General features: G+C 40.2%; 2 protein-coding genes across 2 annotated transcripts in view; both read left to right on the top strand.

The window, feature by feature from the left end:
• Positions 1–890: 890 nt before the first annotated feature.
• sptlc2b (serine palmitoyltransferase, long chain base subunit 2b) lies at positions 891–17,104 on the top strand. Its single transcript, XM_030721540.1, has 12 exons — positions 891–1,177; positions 5,263–5,457; positions 5,709–5,863; positions 7,201–7,349; positions 7,817–7,941; positions 8,755–8,848; positions 9,414–9,519; positions 10,766–10,985; positions 11,318–11,444; positions 14,489–14,624; positions 14,772–14,901; positions 16,102–17,104. Exons 1-12 carry the CDS (start codon positions 1,034–1,036, stop codon positions 16,213–16,215), a joined length of 1,695 nt encoding a protein of 564 aa, XP_030577400.1. The 5' UTR covers positions 891–1,033; the 3' UTR covers positions 16,216–17,104.
• A 1,649-nt stretch (positions 17,105–18,753) lies between these two features.
• Positions 18,754–19,889, top strand: part of ism2b (isthmin 2b) — a 12,998-nt gene continuing 11,862 nt past the window's right edge. Inside the window, exon 1 of the mRNA XM_030722437.1 lies at positions 18,754–19,422. Coding sequence (XP_030578297.1) covers positions 19,312–19,422 — 111 coding nt within the window. The 5' untranslated portion in view covers positions 18,754–19,311. The remainder of the gene's footprint in view (positions 19,423–19,889) is intronic.

The raw sequence follows: 19,889 nt of genomic DNA, 5'->3' as shown, positions 1-19,889 counted from the left end.
AATTTTAACTACCTGAAATACTAGTCATTTCAGAGCTTGTTCATTCTAACTTTATCACAGCCTTCATCCAGTACTTTTTTCCCCCAATAAGCAGAGACCTTGAGGACACCATTTATCCTTGTTTTGTATCTTCCCGGCCCATAAAGGTGTCAGTGGAAAAAAGGCGTTTAGGTGACGCCCAAGCACAGGTTGCTTCCAGGGCCCGGGCTTTAGGACGTCCCACGCTGCCGAGAGGATGGAGGCGAGCAGAGAGGAAGAGAGGGAGGAGTAGAGTAAGAGCTCTCACTCTGCTCCCAATTCAACGCAAATCTCGTCACACTGCTAACCACTCCCCAGTGACATTTGCAGATTATTTTTCATAAACTTGGTAAATTATCTGGTCCAAAGAATTTCAGGAAAAAAAAAAAACAAAAAACAACACAAATCCTAATTGCAATGCCTCCGAGAACCCAAGGGAGATATAATCATTTTTCTTGTTATTTGAAATGCAGCTGTTACATAAGACAGCAGGAAATGCAAATATAGAGAAACCGGTACTCCTTATCGTCTTGGTGTTATATCCATCCATGCGTCCATCCTTCCATTTTCTTCCGTTTATCTAGGGGCAGCAGCATAAGCAGAAAAGCCTCCCTCTTCGCAGCCACCTTCTGCGGGGGAACACTGAGGCGTTCCCGGGCGAGACATATAATCTCTCCAGCGTGTCCTGGGCCCTGCCCCGGGTCCTCCTCTCGGTACTTTAAAATAAAATAGCAGCCGTTTTATCCCTTTTCAATGTTTTTTTCTTTTCTTTTTTTTTTTTTTAAACAGTAGGAGCAGCATTTGTGGTTTATAGACGATCTTTGTCCTGGAGTAACGGTATTGGCCAATGACAACCCAGAGGGGTGGGGATTTCCGGCAGTCTCGTGTCGCACGGTTCACGGTGGGCGTTCAGCAGCGTCGTCTTCGTCAGCTTCATACAAAACATCACGGAACCGTTACACAAGTTAGGCCGCTTCAAAAGCGCGAAATTTCCAGGCTTAGCCGGTTGACGAAGATGACAGAAAGTGCTACGAGTAAGCTGCTAAACGGAGACGTTTGTCACAGGACCTCAAACGGTAGAAAGGCCAGAAAAAATGGCTTCGTGAAGGAACACTGCCTGTTTGAACAGCCACAGAAGTATCGCCGCCCTAGAGAGAAGGTAAGGCCCAACCGTCAGCTTGTCGGGGATGTCCACACTCAACGCTTTAACATTTAGTTTGAAATAATCCTATTAGCGTTAGCCTGTGTGAGCCGTGCATTTATTTTTCCTCTGTTTGTATTGTGGCCACATACTCTTGTACGGGTGTGTGTTTTCGCAGCAAGCTTGTGAAAAAAGTGAATCGCCGGCATGTAACTCAGACCTGACGTTATTTCACCAGTTAGCTGTTACTGATGGCATTTGCGTGTCTCAACTCTGGGTAGTTGGCTCATACTGCGGGTTCAGTCATTAATTATGTCATACAACCTAGTTCTTAAGCCAGATGCGAAATACCTGAAGCCAACATATTCTAATCTTTAATCTTACTGTTGTGGTTTTACCTTGTATTGGATTTTATGTGCTGAATAGGCTATGTAAACTTCTGCTCTCAGGAGGAGTATACCACCTGATCAGGCCTGATTGTAGTGGACACTTTTTCCTTGTAACTTTACACCCTGTTGTTTCTCACCTCTTGCGTGTATATATGCGCATGTGCCAGGTGAAATTAGACAGGCCTTTGTTTACACTCAAACCAGTATGAGAAGATCGAGGTCCTGCTGAGTTACGACTTCAGTCTCCTGGGAGCGAAGGACAGCACTTCTTTCACATGACACTTGAGCTGGAGAGGAATGTCTCCAGGCTGTGAAGGGTGTGGTCCTGTGTGTGTGTGTACACACCCTTCAAAGTATTGTAACAGTGAGGCCAATCCCTTTATTTTTGTTGTAGACTGAAAACATTAGGGTTTGACACTTAAAAAAAAAAAAAATGAGCTAAAAGATCAACATCTCAGCTTTTATTTTCAGGTATCTGGATCTGATACACAATTCAGAAGACAGCACCTTTTGTCTCAAGCCACCCATTTTTCTTTTGAGCAAACTATTGGAACATGTCACTGACAGGTGTGTTTTGTTGCCCAGGTGTGCCTTTTAATCTATTTTAAGTTTGTCTGTTCCAATACTTTTGCTCTCAAGAAAAATGGGTGGTTTCAGACAAAAGATGCTCTCTTCTGAACTGTATCAGATCCAGATGTAAATACCTGAAAATAAAAGCAGAGATGTTGATCTGTTGTCTCATATTCATCTTTTAATGTCAAACCCAAGTGCCTGTCTGCAGCAAAAATAAGGGGAATGGTGGATGTTCATGTTAAACATGGCCAAAGTTGAAAATAATGAAATGAATCTATGTGTCAGTAAAGCCTGTGAGCCAAAAGCTCAGCCTTCAGACTGTTCTAAATGCTCAGTTTCAGAAAGTTTTTTGTTTTCCTACTCCTCTTTCTGTGAGTCACTGAGTGTGGATACCTGCTTCGCAAACCTTCAGTTTATGACGCGAAGCCTATCAGAAGGAAGCTGGTTTAAAGGTAGCGCAACCAGAGCTAAGATATATTGTTTCAGTGGATGAACTGTGGGACTGCACTACAGCCAGTATATAACATAAATAAGGATTATTTTTTACCTTTGAGTCATGCAAAGCGACTCTAGTGGGAGTCCAAAAAAAATCTTTTAAAAATGGAGCTACAAATGCACACAATCGGCCCCCTTTCAGTTTATTTGGCAATGTCAAACACGGTGATTGGCCTAGCTTGAGATTATGCACAGTATTTATATGTAAATTGGAATTGCTGTCAACAGTGAAAAACTGGCCTCATGTTCCTGCTTTGATAGGAGCTCTGCTGGCTGTTAAGGCAGTGAATTTGTAGTTGCATCCTGCTAGACCCGTAGAATCAGGATGTGAACGATTGCTGTCTTTTAGCAGCACCTTTTCGGTGCTTTTTCAGTCATCTAGTTGAAATGAGACTGTTCTCTATCATCTCTCCATAGGATGAGTGCAATATTTAACACATTTTACAGTAAGCCTCGATTTCTGTAACAGATCGATAATACATTTTCTACACAGTCTTATTCCACAGCTAAAAAGAAAAAGAAAATGAGCCACGCATTGAATCAAAATTTAGCAGACAGAGGGCTTGACTCTTACACTGCTGTGCCTAATGTGAACCATACACCAATAGCTGCTTTTATTATGTATACAGTGTAATATGATCTAATGAGCTGCAGAGCAAGCATGTGAAAGAACAGACATAAAGGGCTGTTTGACTGTTCCTCTGGGTACAGTTCTAGTGATACTTGTCTGTAAACAAATGGGACAGGCCTACCTCTTCTCTGGGTCTGTGTGTCCACGGGTGTATTAAAAAACACACACACAGAGTAAATATGAAGCCAGGCAAACTGTGTTTAGCCCCTGTGGTTGGAATCGGTATGCAACAGTCTGTTTGAACAGTCTACTTGAATGAGACTGTGTTTTATTGTCACTGTTCTCATAAAACATGGCTACCAGAGTGCTGGTCTTTCAGTGTTTCTGGTTTCTTGGAACTTTTACCTATGTGACTGGGTTTAATTACACACTCTGCACACACACTCCTCTCCCGATCGTTAGCTCAAAGGTGTTTCTCGGAGAGGCGTGACTGGTCACATGAGATATGGCTGCTAAGCCACAGGGTTACTGTTGGTTTTGTAGGCAACCAAAAAGTAATGAAACAGTCAAGCTTGAAGTGATGTTGTTATTATTAGCATTATTTATTTATTTTTAGTGTTGTGCAGCTTCACCAATGTGTGACCACGTTTATATCACCCCACAATCCAAGATCAATATAGCTATTCATAAAACTCAGTGAATCAGAACCCTAGAGTGATGTTTTTTTATACCGCTTACTGGCCTGCAGGGACACAGAAATGCTTCAGTCTCCATGAATGCATGCACTTATTGTAGCCTTTATTAGCTTTCTAACAGTTTTTTTCCAAGAAAAACGGTTGAAGCAAACCAGCCCTGCTGTTATCAAGTGTGTGTCCGACTTAAACTGGAGTGGCCTGGTCTGCTCTCTGTCACAGTGTAGTTTGGAGTTCTAGTACAGTAATAAATGAACAGATCTGAGAAGCCTCTTGTTAGATGAGTAAATGCACTTAAATCTGTATGTTTATGTTTATTGAGATCCCCATTGGTGTCAGCAGCATGCTGCAGCTTCCTGGGGTCAGTTTACATAAAAAAAGACAAATTACATTTACAAAAAGAGGGGAAAAAATCATATTACAGATGTAGTATTCACATAACACATTCTATTTTCCATCATTTTTAAGAAAGATACAGACTTTAGTTTAAGAGAGGGAGATATTTTAGATTTCCCTTACATAAAAAATGTTATTTAAAGTCTATTCTACTTTGTCTTATACTATGATAATCTCATACATAAAGCACATACATAAAGCACATACATGTACAATAACATCTCTACATTCAAAGATACACAAGCACGCACATCTATTAAAATGATAAATTATTTTTATAGTATATTTTCAGTTGCTTCTTAAAACTGTAAGCAGTACTTTGTTTAATGTTTTGTGCTAGTGAATTCCATTCATGCATCGCTCTAAACATCACTGTACGCTGGCTTAAACTAGTTTTAAGAGTGAAACACAGTCCAGCCGCGTGCCTTGTTGAGTAATCATGGGTATCTTTGCTAAATGCTAGTTTTTGGTAAAACATAAATGGACTTTTTAATGTAATAATGTTATTTAGAAAATTTGTCAGTGCATACAACCCTCTATCCTTCACCCATAACCAGAAAAGCTGATAATGCATTTTAGCAACATTTGTCCTAGTACCACATTTTAGAGCCACACGTGCTGCCTTATTTTGCACCAGTTGTAATTTTTAAATATTGCTTAATGATGTATTAGACCAAACGACAGAGCAATAATCCAAATGAGACAATACAAGAGTTAAAATGACATCTGGGATTGTTTGTTTGGTTAGATATTCAGAACATCTATTGATAACAGACAAACTACTACCCATTTTAGAAACTGCTCTCTAGATATGTTTATCCCAGGAGAGTTTACTGTCTATGAGAATTCCTAAGAGCTTCACCTCTTCCATTTATACCATGCACTCAGATTGGTTGGTTGGTTAAATCTGAAGCTGTGCCAAGATGTTTAAATTTCATTTGTTAATTGTGGAGACTTCTGACCTCCTTTTTCTTTGTTTACTTTCAGAACCAAAATGTCCCCCATAATTCCAGCTTGTACAAGAAGCCATTTGTGGAATCCTTCGAGGAGACTCCCCTGTGGGTTGCTGTGCTCACATACATGGGCTATGGCATCCTCACCGTCTTTGGCTACCTCAGAGACTTCCTCCGACACTGGAACATCGAAAAGTGTCATGTGGCTCGTGAGAGAGAGGAACAGAAGGTAGAGCAGTGTTTATTTATTTATTTTTTTTAATATATATATATATATATATATATATATATATATATATATATATATATATATATATATATATATATATATATATATATATACAAAAACTGATTGAAACAAATCCCCTTTACATGCAAGAAAAATTTGATTTGAAAATTTTGAAAAATCTGCTTATTTATATGCTTAAGTGTCAAGAGTATATTAAGAATCACTGACACTTTCTCACTTTGTTTCTGCAGGATTTTGTTCCCCTCTATCAGGATTTTGAAAACTTTTACACCAGGAACTTGTACATGAGGATCCGAGACAACTGGAACCGACCTATCTGCAGCGTTCCTGGTGCCAAAATGGACTTGGTAGAGAGAGTAACTCATGACTACAACTGGACTTTTGAGTAAGTTGTTGCATTTTGTGCTGCGTTTGTGGTTCCCTGTCTGCATGTGTTTATTTTGAATAAAGAAGTATCACATGAAGGTCGTTACGCCCTCACAGGTGTGTGTTTCTGTTCCATTGATACTATGCACTTTAAGTCATTGACCTTGTAGTTCTGATAATAAGAGTGACGTAGTCTCTCCGTCATGTGCGTTTCTGTGTCACTGATTTGTACTTCCAGTCACTGACCTTGTATTCCTGAAAGAAAGTGATACAAGCATGATTCACATGGTTATGTTGAAACCATTACTTTCTGTCACATGGTCCTCTAAGATACGGCCTACACAACTAATTACAACAAAGTATAAAATGTTTACGACAAATTAAAAAAAAAAAAAAGCCAGCAGTTGGTTCCTAAAAAGCCTCAAAATGTCTTCAGTTCTGTTTGAATGGGTCATACATGTATGTGTTTTTCACTCACTTCGTGCAGGCACACAATGCTATCGTTTTCACTTCCTCTGTAGCTCATGTCCAAAATCCTGTGGTCCCAGTTACACTTTGCACAGCCAGGCAGGGTTTAAGAAAACTGGGATCTGTGATAATACCACCTCAGTCAAATTCTTACCTTTTACCTGACATTTTGAACTGAATATTTCTTCATTTTTTTTTTTTGTTTTGTTTTGTTTTGGGTTTTTTTTTGTTTTTTTTTTTTTTCTTAAATGTATTTCTCTTACACCTGTACACTTCCAGAGGTACTATGAGCAAAACCTGATGGTACAATCACAGCAGCACAAAACTGAAATAAGTTTGTAATTAATTTTAATTTTATATCCTAATCATCATTTTATTCTTTTGTGTTTACCTCAAGGAAATTCACAATGCTTGAACTCACTGCTCTAAAAGAGCAGTTTAAGTTTGATTAAAAAATGTCAATACAATGGGTTTTCTCTATAATTATTGTATGGTCTTTATAGCAAGTGCATTGAGGATTGCTGGGTTCTTAGAATGCAGTAGGGTCTTTATAATGTCAAATGTGTTATGATTAAATCAGAGTTGAAAAGTTTATTGAATGAATTGTTAGCAGCTCATGACATTTCTGGAGACAAACTGCCCTGATCATTTTAAAGGTCGTCATGCTTTACATACCAATCAGAAATAATTTTATTCTATTAAATGCAGCATACCTGCTGAATTCCATTGGAACAATAAGCTATTATATGTTATCAATGTGCGTGATAGCAGTGGAGGTCAAGGTGCAAACACTGAAAATGTTTTTGCATTGCAAAAAGAACAGACAAGCTTAAAAAAAACCCAAATGATTTGTTTTAAACCAATTTTCTGTCTCTCTGTTCCCCTCAGGCACACGGGGAAAGTGGTGAAGGACGTTATCAACATGGGTTCATACAACTACCTAGGCTTTGCTGAGAACACTGGATCTTGTGCCGATGCTGCTGTTGAGGCCACAAAAATGTACGGAGTGGGAGTGGGCAGCACTCGCTGTGAGCTGGGTAAGGGTGATGTCTTTTAAACGTAACATTAGGTCTGTGAAAACCTCTCGTGATTTGAGGATGTTTGTTTCAGGATGAGTAGAATGGAATTGCCAAAACTCCCCACTGCCAGTTGAACAGCTGCTCCACATCTGTTTGTTTCCACTTTCAGGACGCATCAGCAACCACAGGCTCAAGTGGTGCTGAAGGTCTTAAAGACTGAGTGAAAATAATGTGTGATGGGAGCTTTGAAATTCATTCCTTTTTCAGTTCAGCACGTGCATTGCTGCAATCTCCTTTTTAACCTTTTCAGCTACTGATTTGTCACATTTAGTCTTTCCATTTTTTTGAGCATTTGTAGCTTAAGGAAAATGGGCTGATTTCACAGATACTAAGGGGGGAAAAAAACAGTGTGACTTAGAGAACACTGTAAGTTTTAGTGTATTAGAAGGAATCTGAAGTAAGAGAGAGCTGCTGTGATTTTTCAGGAAACCTGGACATCCATGAGGAAATGGAAAAGTTGGTTGCCAAGTTCCTGGGTGTTGAGTCAGCTATGGCTTTCGGCATGGGCTTCGCAACCAATTCCATGAATATTCCCGTTCTCATGGGGAAGGTGAGGAATTTCATTCACTTCCTTTGTTTTGGTCACACTCAAATGTCTTCATTTGAGCCAGTGCGTATATTATGACGTTGACTCATAACAGTACAGTGCAGTAATTGTGAGCGCTATTAACAGTCATTTTGCTGAGGAAACCCACCTCTTCCTGTGTAAAGTGAAAACAGCTTATAGAGTTCAGGATGTTCTGAAACACACTAGTTTCCAGTAACAAGCTTTCAAATCATCTGAGTTTGGAGGTATTTGGATCCCACTTCCTCCTATTCCAGCCATGATCCTTACTTTTCCTCTGTAGCTAGTTATAAAGGAGGTAGAAATCTGTCCTGATAGGCGTGTGTCAGTGTATCCTGTGAGTCAGAGTATATTTCTATACGACCCATAAATAACAAACTTGGAGATGGAAATACAGATAACAGCAAGACTGTGAAATCTAGATTTGATAAGATTCGAGTCACTGCCCTCGTCACAAACGCTCATAAATTTTTTTTTTTTTTTACCACGGCTATCCTGTTTCTACTTGCTCACATCCTTGTCCTCATAGTGTAATTATGTAACAAGCTCAGGTACTCACGTTGTATTAAAGGCTTGTGTTAACAGTGTAACCCGAATAACCTTAGATCCATGGATACATCCAAACAAGGACAAGCAAAGGCAGAACTACAAAGTTCTTTAAATTTAACATAGCTATTATGATTTCTAGAGAAATAATAGTGTTTCGCTTTGCTGGCTTATTCGGGGGAGCTGCTAAAGTCACCTGCTAAAATGTGTAAATGTGTTTTACACATTATGCTTTTCTCTTCGTTGTCGTAGGGTTGTCTCATCCTGAGTGACGAGCTGAATCATGCGTCGCTGGTGCTGGGCGCTCGCCTGTCGGGCTCCACAATTCGGGTCTTCAAACACAACAGTGAGTCACCTCCAGTGATAAACCTCCCACCTGAAAGGAGTTAAACTGCATTTTGCGTTACACCCAAAGCATGCCGTTACACTGGAATCAAAGGATTAGAATGGCTCTTTCAACTCTATGCAGCAATGAACTGTAATACCCTTTAACCCAACAGGCTAATTAATACACTTAACAGGGGTGTGTGTGTGTGTGTGCATATTTCAAAATGCTGCTTTTCCTTGTACACTTGCTTACTCACTTCTACATTGACTTTATTAGTTATGATACTAAATCACACATTATAGGGTTTGGCTGTTTCACAATTCAGGGTAAACACAGCACACATATACACACATTCCAGGGATCATGACTTGCAGTCAGCAGGCAGGAACCAGGTCAGGTGGCTTCTGAGAAAATGGTCTGATCATGAAATATTGACATTCAGTAATTTAAGGGAGCTCCCATATTACTGTTGAGAAAATGTTAATCCTTAACTGCCAGAAGTCTCTTGTCTTTTTCTTACCATCAGTGGATTAACAAGCAACTTGAGAGAAACATTTATTCACAAACTCATTTTGTGTTGTAGACATGCAAAGCCTTGAGAAGCTACTGAGAGATGCCATCGTACACGGGCAGCCGAGAACCCACCGACCCTGGAAGAAAATTCTTATTGTGGTGGAGGGCATTTACAGGTACACACAGCAATCTTTGTGTTTCTTGGATATAATAACAGACGTTCATATAGGTGTGAAACTTGGCTGAACTAAATAATCTAGAACAGGGGTGCCCAATATGTCGATCGCAAGAGGAGTGCAGGTAGATCACACGGAACCCCCAGTGAAGTTGGGGGGAAAAATGTAGATCACACGGCATTAAAAGAAGTAGAAGATGGATGATAAACTATCATCCATCTGTTTCATTACCACCCTACGCACGCGCATTTAACCACACTAGCTTTGCTTGTAACTCGCGAGCTGAAAAAGTGGGGGCACCCCTGATCTAGAATATATGGTATATAAGCTGTGAATGTGCAGTTAGTCAGCTCAAACTCAGAAATACTGTGGGTTAAATTCATTTTTAATATTTTATTAATATACAACTGTGGTTGGGTCTAAGTTGGTATGTAACTGCCGCAGGGCAGCCAGCTGCACCTTTAAAGATAACTGATATCATGATGACACATAGGTGGTGTTGGCAGACTGGCTTCTTCAGCAACAGCTTTTCTTGAGGGAAATATATTGGGACCATCATGTTGGCTGGTTGACCTGTCATTGGGCACTAAATCTGACAAGACAGCAGCTGACTGTTAAACCACTGACCTATGGTGGTCCCAATAAGAGGCCATTTTAAACATTGACGCACTTCTGCCCAAGATTCTAAAGGATGTTTTAATGATGAGAATGCAGTCCCATCTTCACTGTGTCAGCAAGTTAATTTTCAATAAACTCAAATTCTCTAACTCTTTAACAAGATAAATGAAGCAGCATCTTAGCACATCAGTTTTTTTTTGTAAATAAGGCAAGAAAAAGTATGTAACAGTTAGTCTCTTGCCTGTGATCGCTGCTTTGCTTAAATATGTCAGTCAATGGCGATTTGGAAATGGGTCCACTCTCCTTTAACTATAATATATACTTTGTTCTTTGAAGGGATTTACTATAAAGGCAATCGATCCTGTTGATCAATATAGTTCTCAGACAAACTGCCTGACAGACTTTACTAATGCAATGTTAATGGAGTTTCATTTCCACGGGGAGTTTCAAGGCTAAATCTTCTGCTGCTAAAATGGACTGTACTCTCAAACTGCTCTGCAGGGGTTAGGCATGTGCCTTTAAGGTCAGCTGCTTTACACAGCAGCTTTCTGGTAGCTGGGTTCAGTTGTGGGTGTTTGTTCATGATGGTAGATGTTTAATTGTATTTTTTAAATTTTTAATCCCGAAGTATGGAGGGGTCTATCGTACGTCTGCCAGAGGTCATAGCTCTGAAGAAGCGCTACAAGGCCTACCTGTACTTGGATGAAGCTCACAGTATCGGCGCCCTGGGCCCTAATGGCAGGGGGGTGGTGGACTACTTTGGCCTGGACCCCAAAGATGTTGACATCATGATGGGGACATTCACCAAAAGCTTTGGTGCTGCTGGAGGATATATTGGAGGCAAAAAGGTTAGTGAACTACTGCCAGTGTTCAGAAGGCTGAATTTAGTCTGTGGAATATGAAGTAGTAAAAGTAATGATACTTGATTATTACAGTGTTGGAACACACTCAGTGACTTGAGCAATTTCCCAGCTCCTAAATTGCTAAATTCAGTGTTGGCCAACAGTGTTTACTGGTAAAGGGGAATTCGGCTTCCTGATTTTTCTGAATACACTCTGATTCAGTGTCTGCTTTCATTTTGAACCAAAAACTTGAGTACCCTTTATTTATTTATTTATTTTTTCATTATGTCCAAAATGCTCAAATATTTTCACTCACTTTAATTGCATTTCTCTATCAGGAACTGATTGACTACCTGCGCCACCACTCTCATAGTGCCCTGTATGCCACCTCCATGTCCCCTCCTGTGGCCCAGCAGATAATCACCTCTATGCAGACCATCATGGGAGAGGATGGGACCACACTGGGTAGGTGTCAAAAATGGCTCCAAGGTTGCTAGTTGTTTTATGCTGGTAGGGCTGTGTAGACAGTGTTTGTGGCCATTCAACAAGAAACTAAGATAAGCAGTTTTTCTGATAGTTGATTATTTATTTGCTGATATACTCGTGTTGTATAGAGACATTTTGATAGACAGAGTACACATTGCAAATATATGTTTGGTTATTTCAGCTTGGCAAATCAAATATTTAAGTTTTATTAAGATTTTTTTTACACATGGTGGGCCAAAGAAAAACAAATTTTTGGTATTTTTTTTTTCCCCCCTACCCATTCATGGTTTTGTTTTGGTTGCAACACTTTGGAAATGCCTGAGATTTTAACCTAATTTTTTGGTCAGTTTTTCCTGATGGTATTTGACTTAACCACAAGATGGCAGTATAGACCAGTCACTCAGATTTTATTCTGAAGACTGCAGCAATAAAAAGTGTTGGATGTGAAGTTACTCCGGCATACCTTTTTATTTCAGATTATATTAGCTTTGCCAGCTTTTCTGCTTTGACTCCTTCACACTGAGTGTTTGTTTATATTTTTCATCCACAGCGAAGTGATAAAAGCCAGTGTTATTGGCTAACTGGTAAATATTTACCTAAAAATAAAGATGTCAGACCACTTTATCAAAATGTGATATTGCATATGTTACAGCTTTCTGGGTGTGCTCTGGGAAAATTCCACACAGGTTCATGCCCTTGTTTTTTTTTTTTTTTTTAAATAATAATCTGACAGTGTCACTTGTGACTATAGCACAAGGTGACTTTTTTTTAAAATTAAATGTCTATATATAAAAAAAAATAAATAAATAAAAAAGCTGTTACATAAATGATGGAGGCTCACTGATACTGGAGTTTTGGGGTGAGAACATTTTCAGGGAGTAAAATGTTGATTATATATACATGTGCTGTTTTCAAAAATATATACATTTATGTACCTATACACAGATTTGCTGTTGATGGTACTATGAGTATTATAAACAATGAAATCGGAGCACACTCTGCTGGATAACGTATGTGATGACACCACATATATATTACTAAAAGTGCCTTGGCTCAGGGAGGGTGGCTGCAACACGTAGTCCATCCAAGCTGCCTTTGAGTTAATAATAAGCTCGCCTACAAGGTTGAATCTAAATTGTGAATAACTCTTCTGAAAACCAGTTGCATATTTGACATATAAGCTAGTATTTATATATCTTTGTTAGTGCAACATTAGCTGAAAACACTTTCCAAACCTACATACATTGGTCAGGCTTTGGACCTTTGTATGATTGTGCTTCTTCCACTTGGTTAATGGTTTCTTGCTTTAGTCCAGTTCAGACCAGGCTGATGGAAGGCCATATACACTCCCTTTATGGCTTTCAGATGTGTTTCTTTGTATATGTTTGTGCTCCTTCACGCTGTGGGTACAAAGCAGCATGGTGCTCACGACCAGAGGTGGACTGAACTCTGCTGGACTCTCCTACACACACAAATTGATGACAGGGTTGTTTTCTTGCAGGGTGGGCCCTTGATTGACTTGGCCTCCCAGGACACACTGATATAAGATGAAATTAAATTCATTAGGTGTAAGAGTAAACACCTGGTGTTAATCTTTATAGTACTGTCTTTAGCGTCATCTGCTCTTCCTGTAAATCAGTCTGAGAAGAGTCAGCCAGACTGGCTGACCTTGCAGCATACCCTAGTTTTCCTTGTAGAAGAGTAACTATTGCAGTTTGATTGGTTGCAGCCCTGTCACTGATCGAAATGAAATCCTTTGAAGATTCAGGTGCTGACACAAAGTCAGTGACATTTGAGCCGCTTGCGAAAATGTTGTTGCTAAAAGCCTGTAAGCTTATATTAATCAAATTATATGTAGAGGGCATAAGGGCAGAAGACAGACAAAGCTTTCTTTCATATGCAAAGAAGGCTAAAGAATATTCTGTTCTTCTGTGAGTACCTTTTGGATTCCTTGACTGTAGAAACAGCTTGTGGATTAATATGTCAGACTTTGTTGTGTCTCATAGTACTGTGAAGCTGTTTCTGCTAAATTTTTGAGCACAGCCAGGCACATGTGTGCTGCTCTTGGCACTTTGTGCCATATGGTTATGCATCAGGTTGACACATGATTGATGTTGGCCTCTTGACCTTAAACTAATAGAGTTCTATTTGACTTCAAAGGTAGTTTTCAATAACTGTAAGGCTGGAAACGATGTGGCCTTATTGAGAGGTTTTGCACTTTGTTTATCTTTTGTTTTTTTTGGACATGGTTTTGATACTAGAGCTGTCATTGCACATTTCACTCTGGATCAGTTGTGCTGAAAAGCAGCCTAAATCAAGGAATAAAGACGTCATCAGTGGTGGGGAAAGAAAGTCTCTGCAGTACACGCTGTTTCCTTCACGTGGGCACAGAACGAGAGCTGATAATGAAATTTTACGAAGCTTACAAGTACCAGTAACCAAAATGGTGTAGTCTAAAAGGTCATCACACCCTCACAGGTGCTTTCACTCTGGCTGATTACACGTCTACTCAGGTTGTCTGGAATGCGTGAGATCACTAAACTTGTACTAATCAGTGCCATAAAAATAAAAGTTTCCCTGTTCTAACAGGTGCAACAGGGAGTGGGGAAAATGCCAATCAGGAACAATTTGTTCAGAAGAGGTCTTATCAGGCAGATTTAGTGAAAACACCTGTGTGGGTGCGCCATTGATGTGGAGGGGCTTTAATCAAGGCCAAGAGATGTTATTTGGTAAATACTCAAGTTTCAAATTGCAAAAGTAAAATCAACTTAATACAGATTTGAATGTTTAATCTGAAAATGTGCAAATGATCAGTTGACAGTTGGATTTGTTTATGGTGATGGTTGGGGTGAAGTACAAGCCACCAAGGTCGGTCACTTCATTTATTAATATGGGGAGGGGCTCTTCAAGAGGAAGAAATTTTGGCTTAGGGAGGGCAACTAAGAGTAAACTCACTCACGAGATTGAATCTAAGTGGTGAATAACTCTTCTGAAACCCAGTCGCATCCGTCTACTTTTTCCAGGTGCTGATCGCCTCCGACAGCTTTCAGAGAACACCACCTACTTCCGCAGAAGACTACGTGAAATGGGCTTCATCATCTACGGCAATGACGACTCACCCGTCGTACCCTTGATGCTGTACATGCCTGCCAAAATTGGGTGTGTGTGTGTGATTTGAGATAGGCATGAAAGCTTATTCTCAGTTTTTAGTTACTTTTACTTGCTTCTTGAAATACAGTATTTTACTTAATGAGAACATTACTCATAGAGCCACCATAAGGAGTCTAAGTTTCCGTTGCTTATCAGGGCCTTTGGTCGGGAGATGCTGAAGAGGAACATCGGCACAGTGGTCGTCGGCTTTCCTGCGACACCCATCATTGAGTCCAGAGCACGCTTCTGTGTTTCAGCTGCTCATACCAGAGAGATGCTCGACACAGTGAGTGATCCAACCAACTGTCCAAAACACACAATAAGAGTTATAATGTACTCCTTTTACTAGCAGTGAATGCCTTTTTATCAGTGTTGCAAAAGGAAACTGCATTATTAAAACTCAGTTTCAAGTTTAATTTTTGAGGGCTGTCTTTTTAAAAGTGAAGAGAACTTGTGTGTACATGGAAGCAAAATTAGTGCAAAACTGCGTGGAAAATGTTCTTCACTGTTTGAACTGTGACTTTTTAAACCACTGACAAAAACCAGAAAAGGGTTTTGCAAAAGTCACTTCTCAATGAAACAAGACTTTTTTTGTTTTTTTTAAAAAGAATACCACTTTTGATCTACAACTGCCAGTAAGTTCTTAAATATCATCAAAGACATAAAGAGGCACGTCTGATCTAAGTGTTGGTCGTCTTCACCATTGGATCCAGTTCAAGAGGAGTTGTTACAGGATAGACTATTTGATTGCTGAAGACTTAATTTTATCCTCAATATGATTTAGGAGTTTGTTTTGATCCACTGTGGGTGATCATGGATTCCTGCACTTTTAATCAACCCAGCCTGCCTGACCGCTGACTGACAGCTTTGTGTGCCTGCGTTTGAGTCTCTGTGTGTATGTGTGTGTGTGCGTGCCTGTTGAGTAATAAATGCTTCCAATATGTCCTTTTATTTTGAAGGAACCTATAAGGCCAAGCTGTCTCTAAAGATTACAGCGTGACTCAAGCAGAGACTTTTATTTGAGCTGCTCTGTCTCTCCAAAGACACTTCATTCATCTTACTGGGGAGCTTGTCAACACCATTTGTAATACTCCGTTTAAACAGCATCAGGCCTGCCTTTGTAGAAGCACTTCTAGGAGCCGTTTTTTCCATCTTTGGAAAAGCCAGGCCTCGCAATTTCTCAAACCGTAGAATCAGAAAAAAGGTCAGGAGGAAGGTAAATTGTTTCCAGGTGCCCTGCAGTGTGTTGCAATGCTGATAGAGTCTCTGGTGGAAAGAAGTGTTCAGTTGTGGTTTATACAGGGAGCCTTCTGTTCACCTCTGCTTTTGGAGTCCTCCCTCCTTCAGCACTCTGACATGTTAAAAATCAAAGCAGGAGTCTTTATCAGTCTGGCTGAATGCTCTTAGGTTTTGACGTGTGTGATATCTTTTCTTTAAACTGTGTTTTGGAGGGAGATTAACTGCATTCTTCTTGTTGCTTTGTCAGGCATTGGAGGCCATCAGCGAAGTGGGCGACCTTCTGCAGCTGAAGTACTCAAGATATGAGCAGCCTCTTCCCTCAGTGGGGTGGATGTCTGAGGAGAGTCTTCTTCGAGACTGAGTCGTATCATCCCCTCCTTGTCACATCACGCTTTTTTCCCCTGACTCGCCGCCCCTCCCTTAGCTTTTCATGTCCGATATCCGTCTGTTGCCCCATCATTTTTCTCTGAGCCAGGCTCTGCATTTGAGTTGTCCGTATCTTTTCACATCTGACTCCAGTGGACTCAAAGCCAAAGTCCCAACAACTCCACCCCGACCAAATCACCCACACACGTCTGTGTCCGTTGTTGCAAAGTCCATTCAGAGCCTTCCAGTTTGTCCTAACTTATGGTGACTGCATTTCTAAAAAAGTGAAGTCTTATTCTTGTGCGCACATTGAATGTGTATCTTATTTGTGCAATAACAGCAGTGTGGCATTTCATTCAATTCAAACAACCTAGAGCAAAGTAAAAAGAGCTTTCTTGCACTTAGAAAGAAATCTGATCACAGCTCCCGCTATGACAAACACAAGAGGAAATGATATGTAAATATTATTTATCACAACATTGGTAATACTGCCTCAGGGTAGTATCCCAAACCTCAGTGAGAGATGCATTATTTCACAGGAATAAGCATGTGTTCTGTATGTTTGTCTGCTTTTTATTTCTTATCACTTTTACTTGAACAGAGAGATTATTGGGTTCTTTTCCCTAACCAAAGGATGTAAGTATATGTATAGATTATATTTTCTAACCTTCCTGTTAAAATGCAAAGCAGATGTTCCAAATGAAAACATTTAACAGGGAAAGAATTTCAGAGAGCAAGACAGAGGATTTTTTTTTTTAACTACATATTTTCTAGAAATATTTTTCAGCTTTATTTACTGTTTACACCTGCACTCAAAGGTTTGAACCTAGTGTCCGTAATGTCTCTATAAGCTAATGAGCTACGCGTGTGATTACCCCCCCCCCCCCCCAAAAAAAAATCATTCTCACTCAAGTGCTTTCATGAGAATCAGCAATCTGAGCACGACGGCACGCTGTATGCATGACGATGGAAGACTCATCTGATATACAGGCAGCTTTATTTATTTAAGATGTTTGTCAGCTTTTAGCTATCTCTCTCTTTTTTTGTGGAAGCCCTTATCTGAAAGGCAGCTCCACCCCAGTGGAAAGTGTGTTTAAACCGACTGCATCTCTTAACTTCAGTGCAGCACTACTGACGGGCGTTGCACACGCTCAGATGACGTAGTCGCTGAAAACTTGCAAGGTTTATTTGGTTATACTCCAAATGTCATTGTTTCTTTCCCCTCATCATTTACCAGATGTTATCATCCTGTGGAATGACATTACATATCAATGTGCTTTCTGTGTCACATGTTTTTGTTTTTTTGGTTTCGTGTTTTGGTCTGACATTACTGCGTGAGGTCACCCCAAACATGTGTCACTGTCAAACATTGTTCCTCCGAGTGTGTTTTGTTTTTTTAATATATCTTTCATCACTTTGACGTGAACTGGACGCCGTGTCAGTGCAGCCAGTAAGAAACCTGGCCAGCATCTGGCGAATTCCCGCAAACATTCAAAATGTGTAAATGTTTTTTTGGGGCATTTCAGCACAGCACGACAACTATTTGGGGTCTTTTAAGCTGTACATCCATCATACATTAGTCATATTTTTGTGTGAATCATTCCAATATTGTCTTCACAGAAAATGGCTTGACTAACAGAAGTGATGCATTTGCTGTTAACAAACAAAAGTCTTTGGAGAAATGTACTCTGACATAAAAGTCAGTTTCCTGCAGGGCCATGCAGTATTTTAAGTCTCTACATTTCTGTCCATGGAAGTTTAAAAAAAAAAAGTAATTGCAAACAGCAACACGGCTGTTTTTCTCTGCCTGGATTCCCTCACTGAACCTGCAGGTTTAATGTCTGGAGAAGTGATTCAAATGCAGAGCTGCTTACAATACCTGTAAACTTGCTTGCAGTGAGCAGTGGAAACAGATCTGTTGCTTTTGCCTTTGGAACTGTATTTGAGTCGAAGATAAACCACTTAAAGGAGTTTATAAAGCCATGATGTTTGTTGACTGTGCTGTTGGAAACGGTGCTGCAAAGATTAAATCACTTTCTTTGTATCAACTTAAAGAAAGACACTGTGTTTGTTTAGCGCACACACAGAGAGATTACAGGCGCGGCTCACAAAGAACATGTTATGAAGCCTTCCTGACTTGCAAGTCAGTGACATGCAGCCAATCATATTTATAAAGCGCTATGCAAGTGAAATCAGACTCAGAAAAACAAATTTACATGAAATAAATTGATTACCTTTCACAGTCCTCACCCTGAATAATTCACTCAAGACTTTGGTATTCAACATTATTCATAATCTTTAACTTTTCTCAGTGACACGTGAGAGAATGCCCGCCTTATGGCTCGCTGTCTGCAGCACAAACTAACCCTTATCATGTACCTCAATGGCCCAACGCACCCCTCCTTCTTCCACACAGCTGTGAGCAATGAGCATCCCGCCCCCACCTCCCTCAGCATCAACCCCCCGAATGCGTGCGTAAAAGGCAAGTTTACCGAAACCGGTTGTGCTGGGCGGTGCGCGCACACACACACACACACACACCCTCTAGAACCGGTGGATGAACTTCAGCAGGATAACGGATGAACGCATCAGACAGATAGCTAGCAAAATGCACAGCATACTATGAACTCCAGATGTCAATGTATTGGAAGAGAACACCCGCCCACGACGAGTGAGTCACACTTTTAAAGTAGCTGAATAAGTGAGCGACAGTGCGGACGGGGAGTTTCTGCGTGGGGTATTTAACTTCTTTCTGGTACTTAAAGCTCTCCCGGCTGCGGCGTTTATGGAGAAGCGCAGCATCGAGCTCGAGCCGCCACACGGACTGATAGTTGCTGCGCGAGGCGCTGGTGTCAGGTATGGATAGCGCGCGGGATACCTGCGGACGCCGGTGCGCATCTTCGTAAAGTGCGACACTTCGAGACCGACGAGGCCGAAAACTTTATTTGTCCTGAGTCAAAAAGTTGGAGAGCGAAAAAAAAAAAAAAAAAAAGGACACGTGCGCTTTTTTTGGCAAGCTGCAAAACAAACAGTCCAGAGTGAAGTACTTTCACAGCCTGTAGGCTTCACGGGAAGCTTTGAAGTGGAGAAGATGAGTCAAGAGGTCCCGAGAAGATTTCAGATGCTGCTTGTGCTCTGGTCAATACTTCTTGTGAGTTTGGTGACAGGGTTACCTACCAGACGCAAGAATATTGCCCACAAAGTAAGTTTTCTTCTCTCTCTTTTCTTTCGTGTGTGTGTGTGTGTGCCTGTGTTGACTTTTTTGCGGCTGCGAGTTAAGCAACAAGTTAGAAAAAGCCTTAAATCACACTTGCCACTGACAGACAATTAGCTAATGCTTGTAAAATGTCTCCTCCTGAGTCATGTTCCTTTTTATTATACAATAACTTATACTAACATAGTTGTAAAACTATATTACAGACATTATAAAGCATAATAAAATAGAAAGTTCGTGCATAGCTTGTATTTCCCACACAAATGTTAAATATAGCTAGTTAGCCGCTTAGTGTCATAACTGCTAGGCACAAAATACACCAAGGTTCATTATTTATTAATATAAGCTAAGTTAGTCATTTTGTTTGCGGTATTTGAAACACATGTTGTGCATTTTATTTTGTGTAATTTTGTTTGTTGAAATTGAAATGTCATAAAAAAAAGCTGAATGAAATA

Source organism: Archocentrus centrarchus, chromosome 24 (genome assembly GCF_007364275.1).
Source record: "Archocentrus centrarchus isolate MPI-CPG fArcCen1 chromosome 24, fArcCen1, whole genome shotgun sequence".
Taxonomy (NCBI): Eukaryota; Metazoa; Chordata; class Actinopteri; order Cichliformes; family Cichlidae; genus Archocentrus; species Archocentrus centrarchus.
The sequence above is the reverse complement of the archived record's forward strand: the minus strand, read 5'-3'. Positions and strand labels throughout refer to the sequence as shown.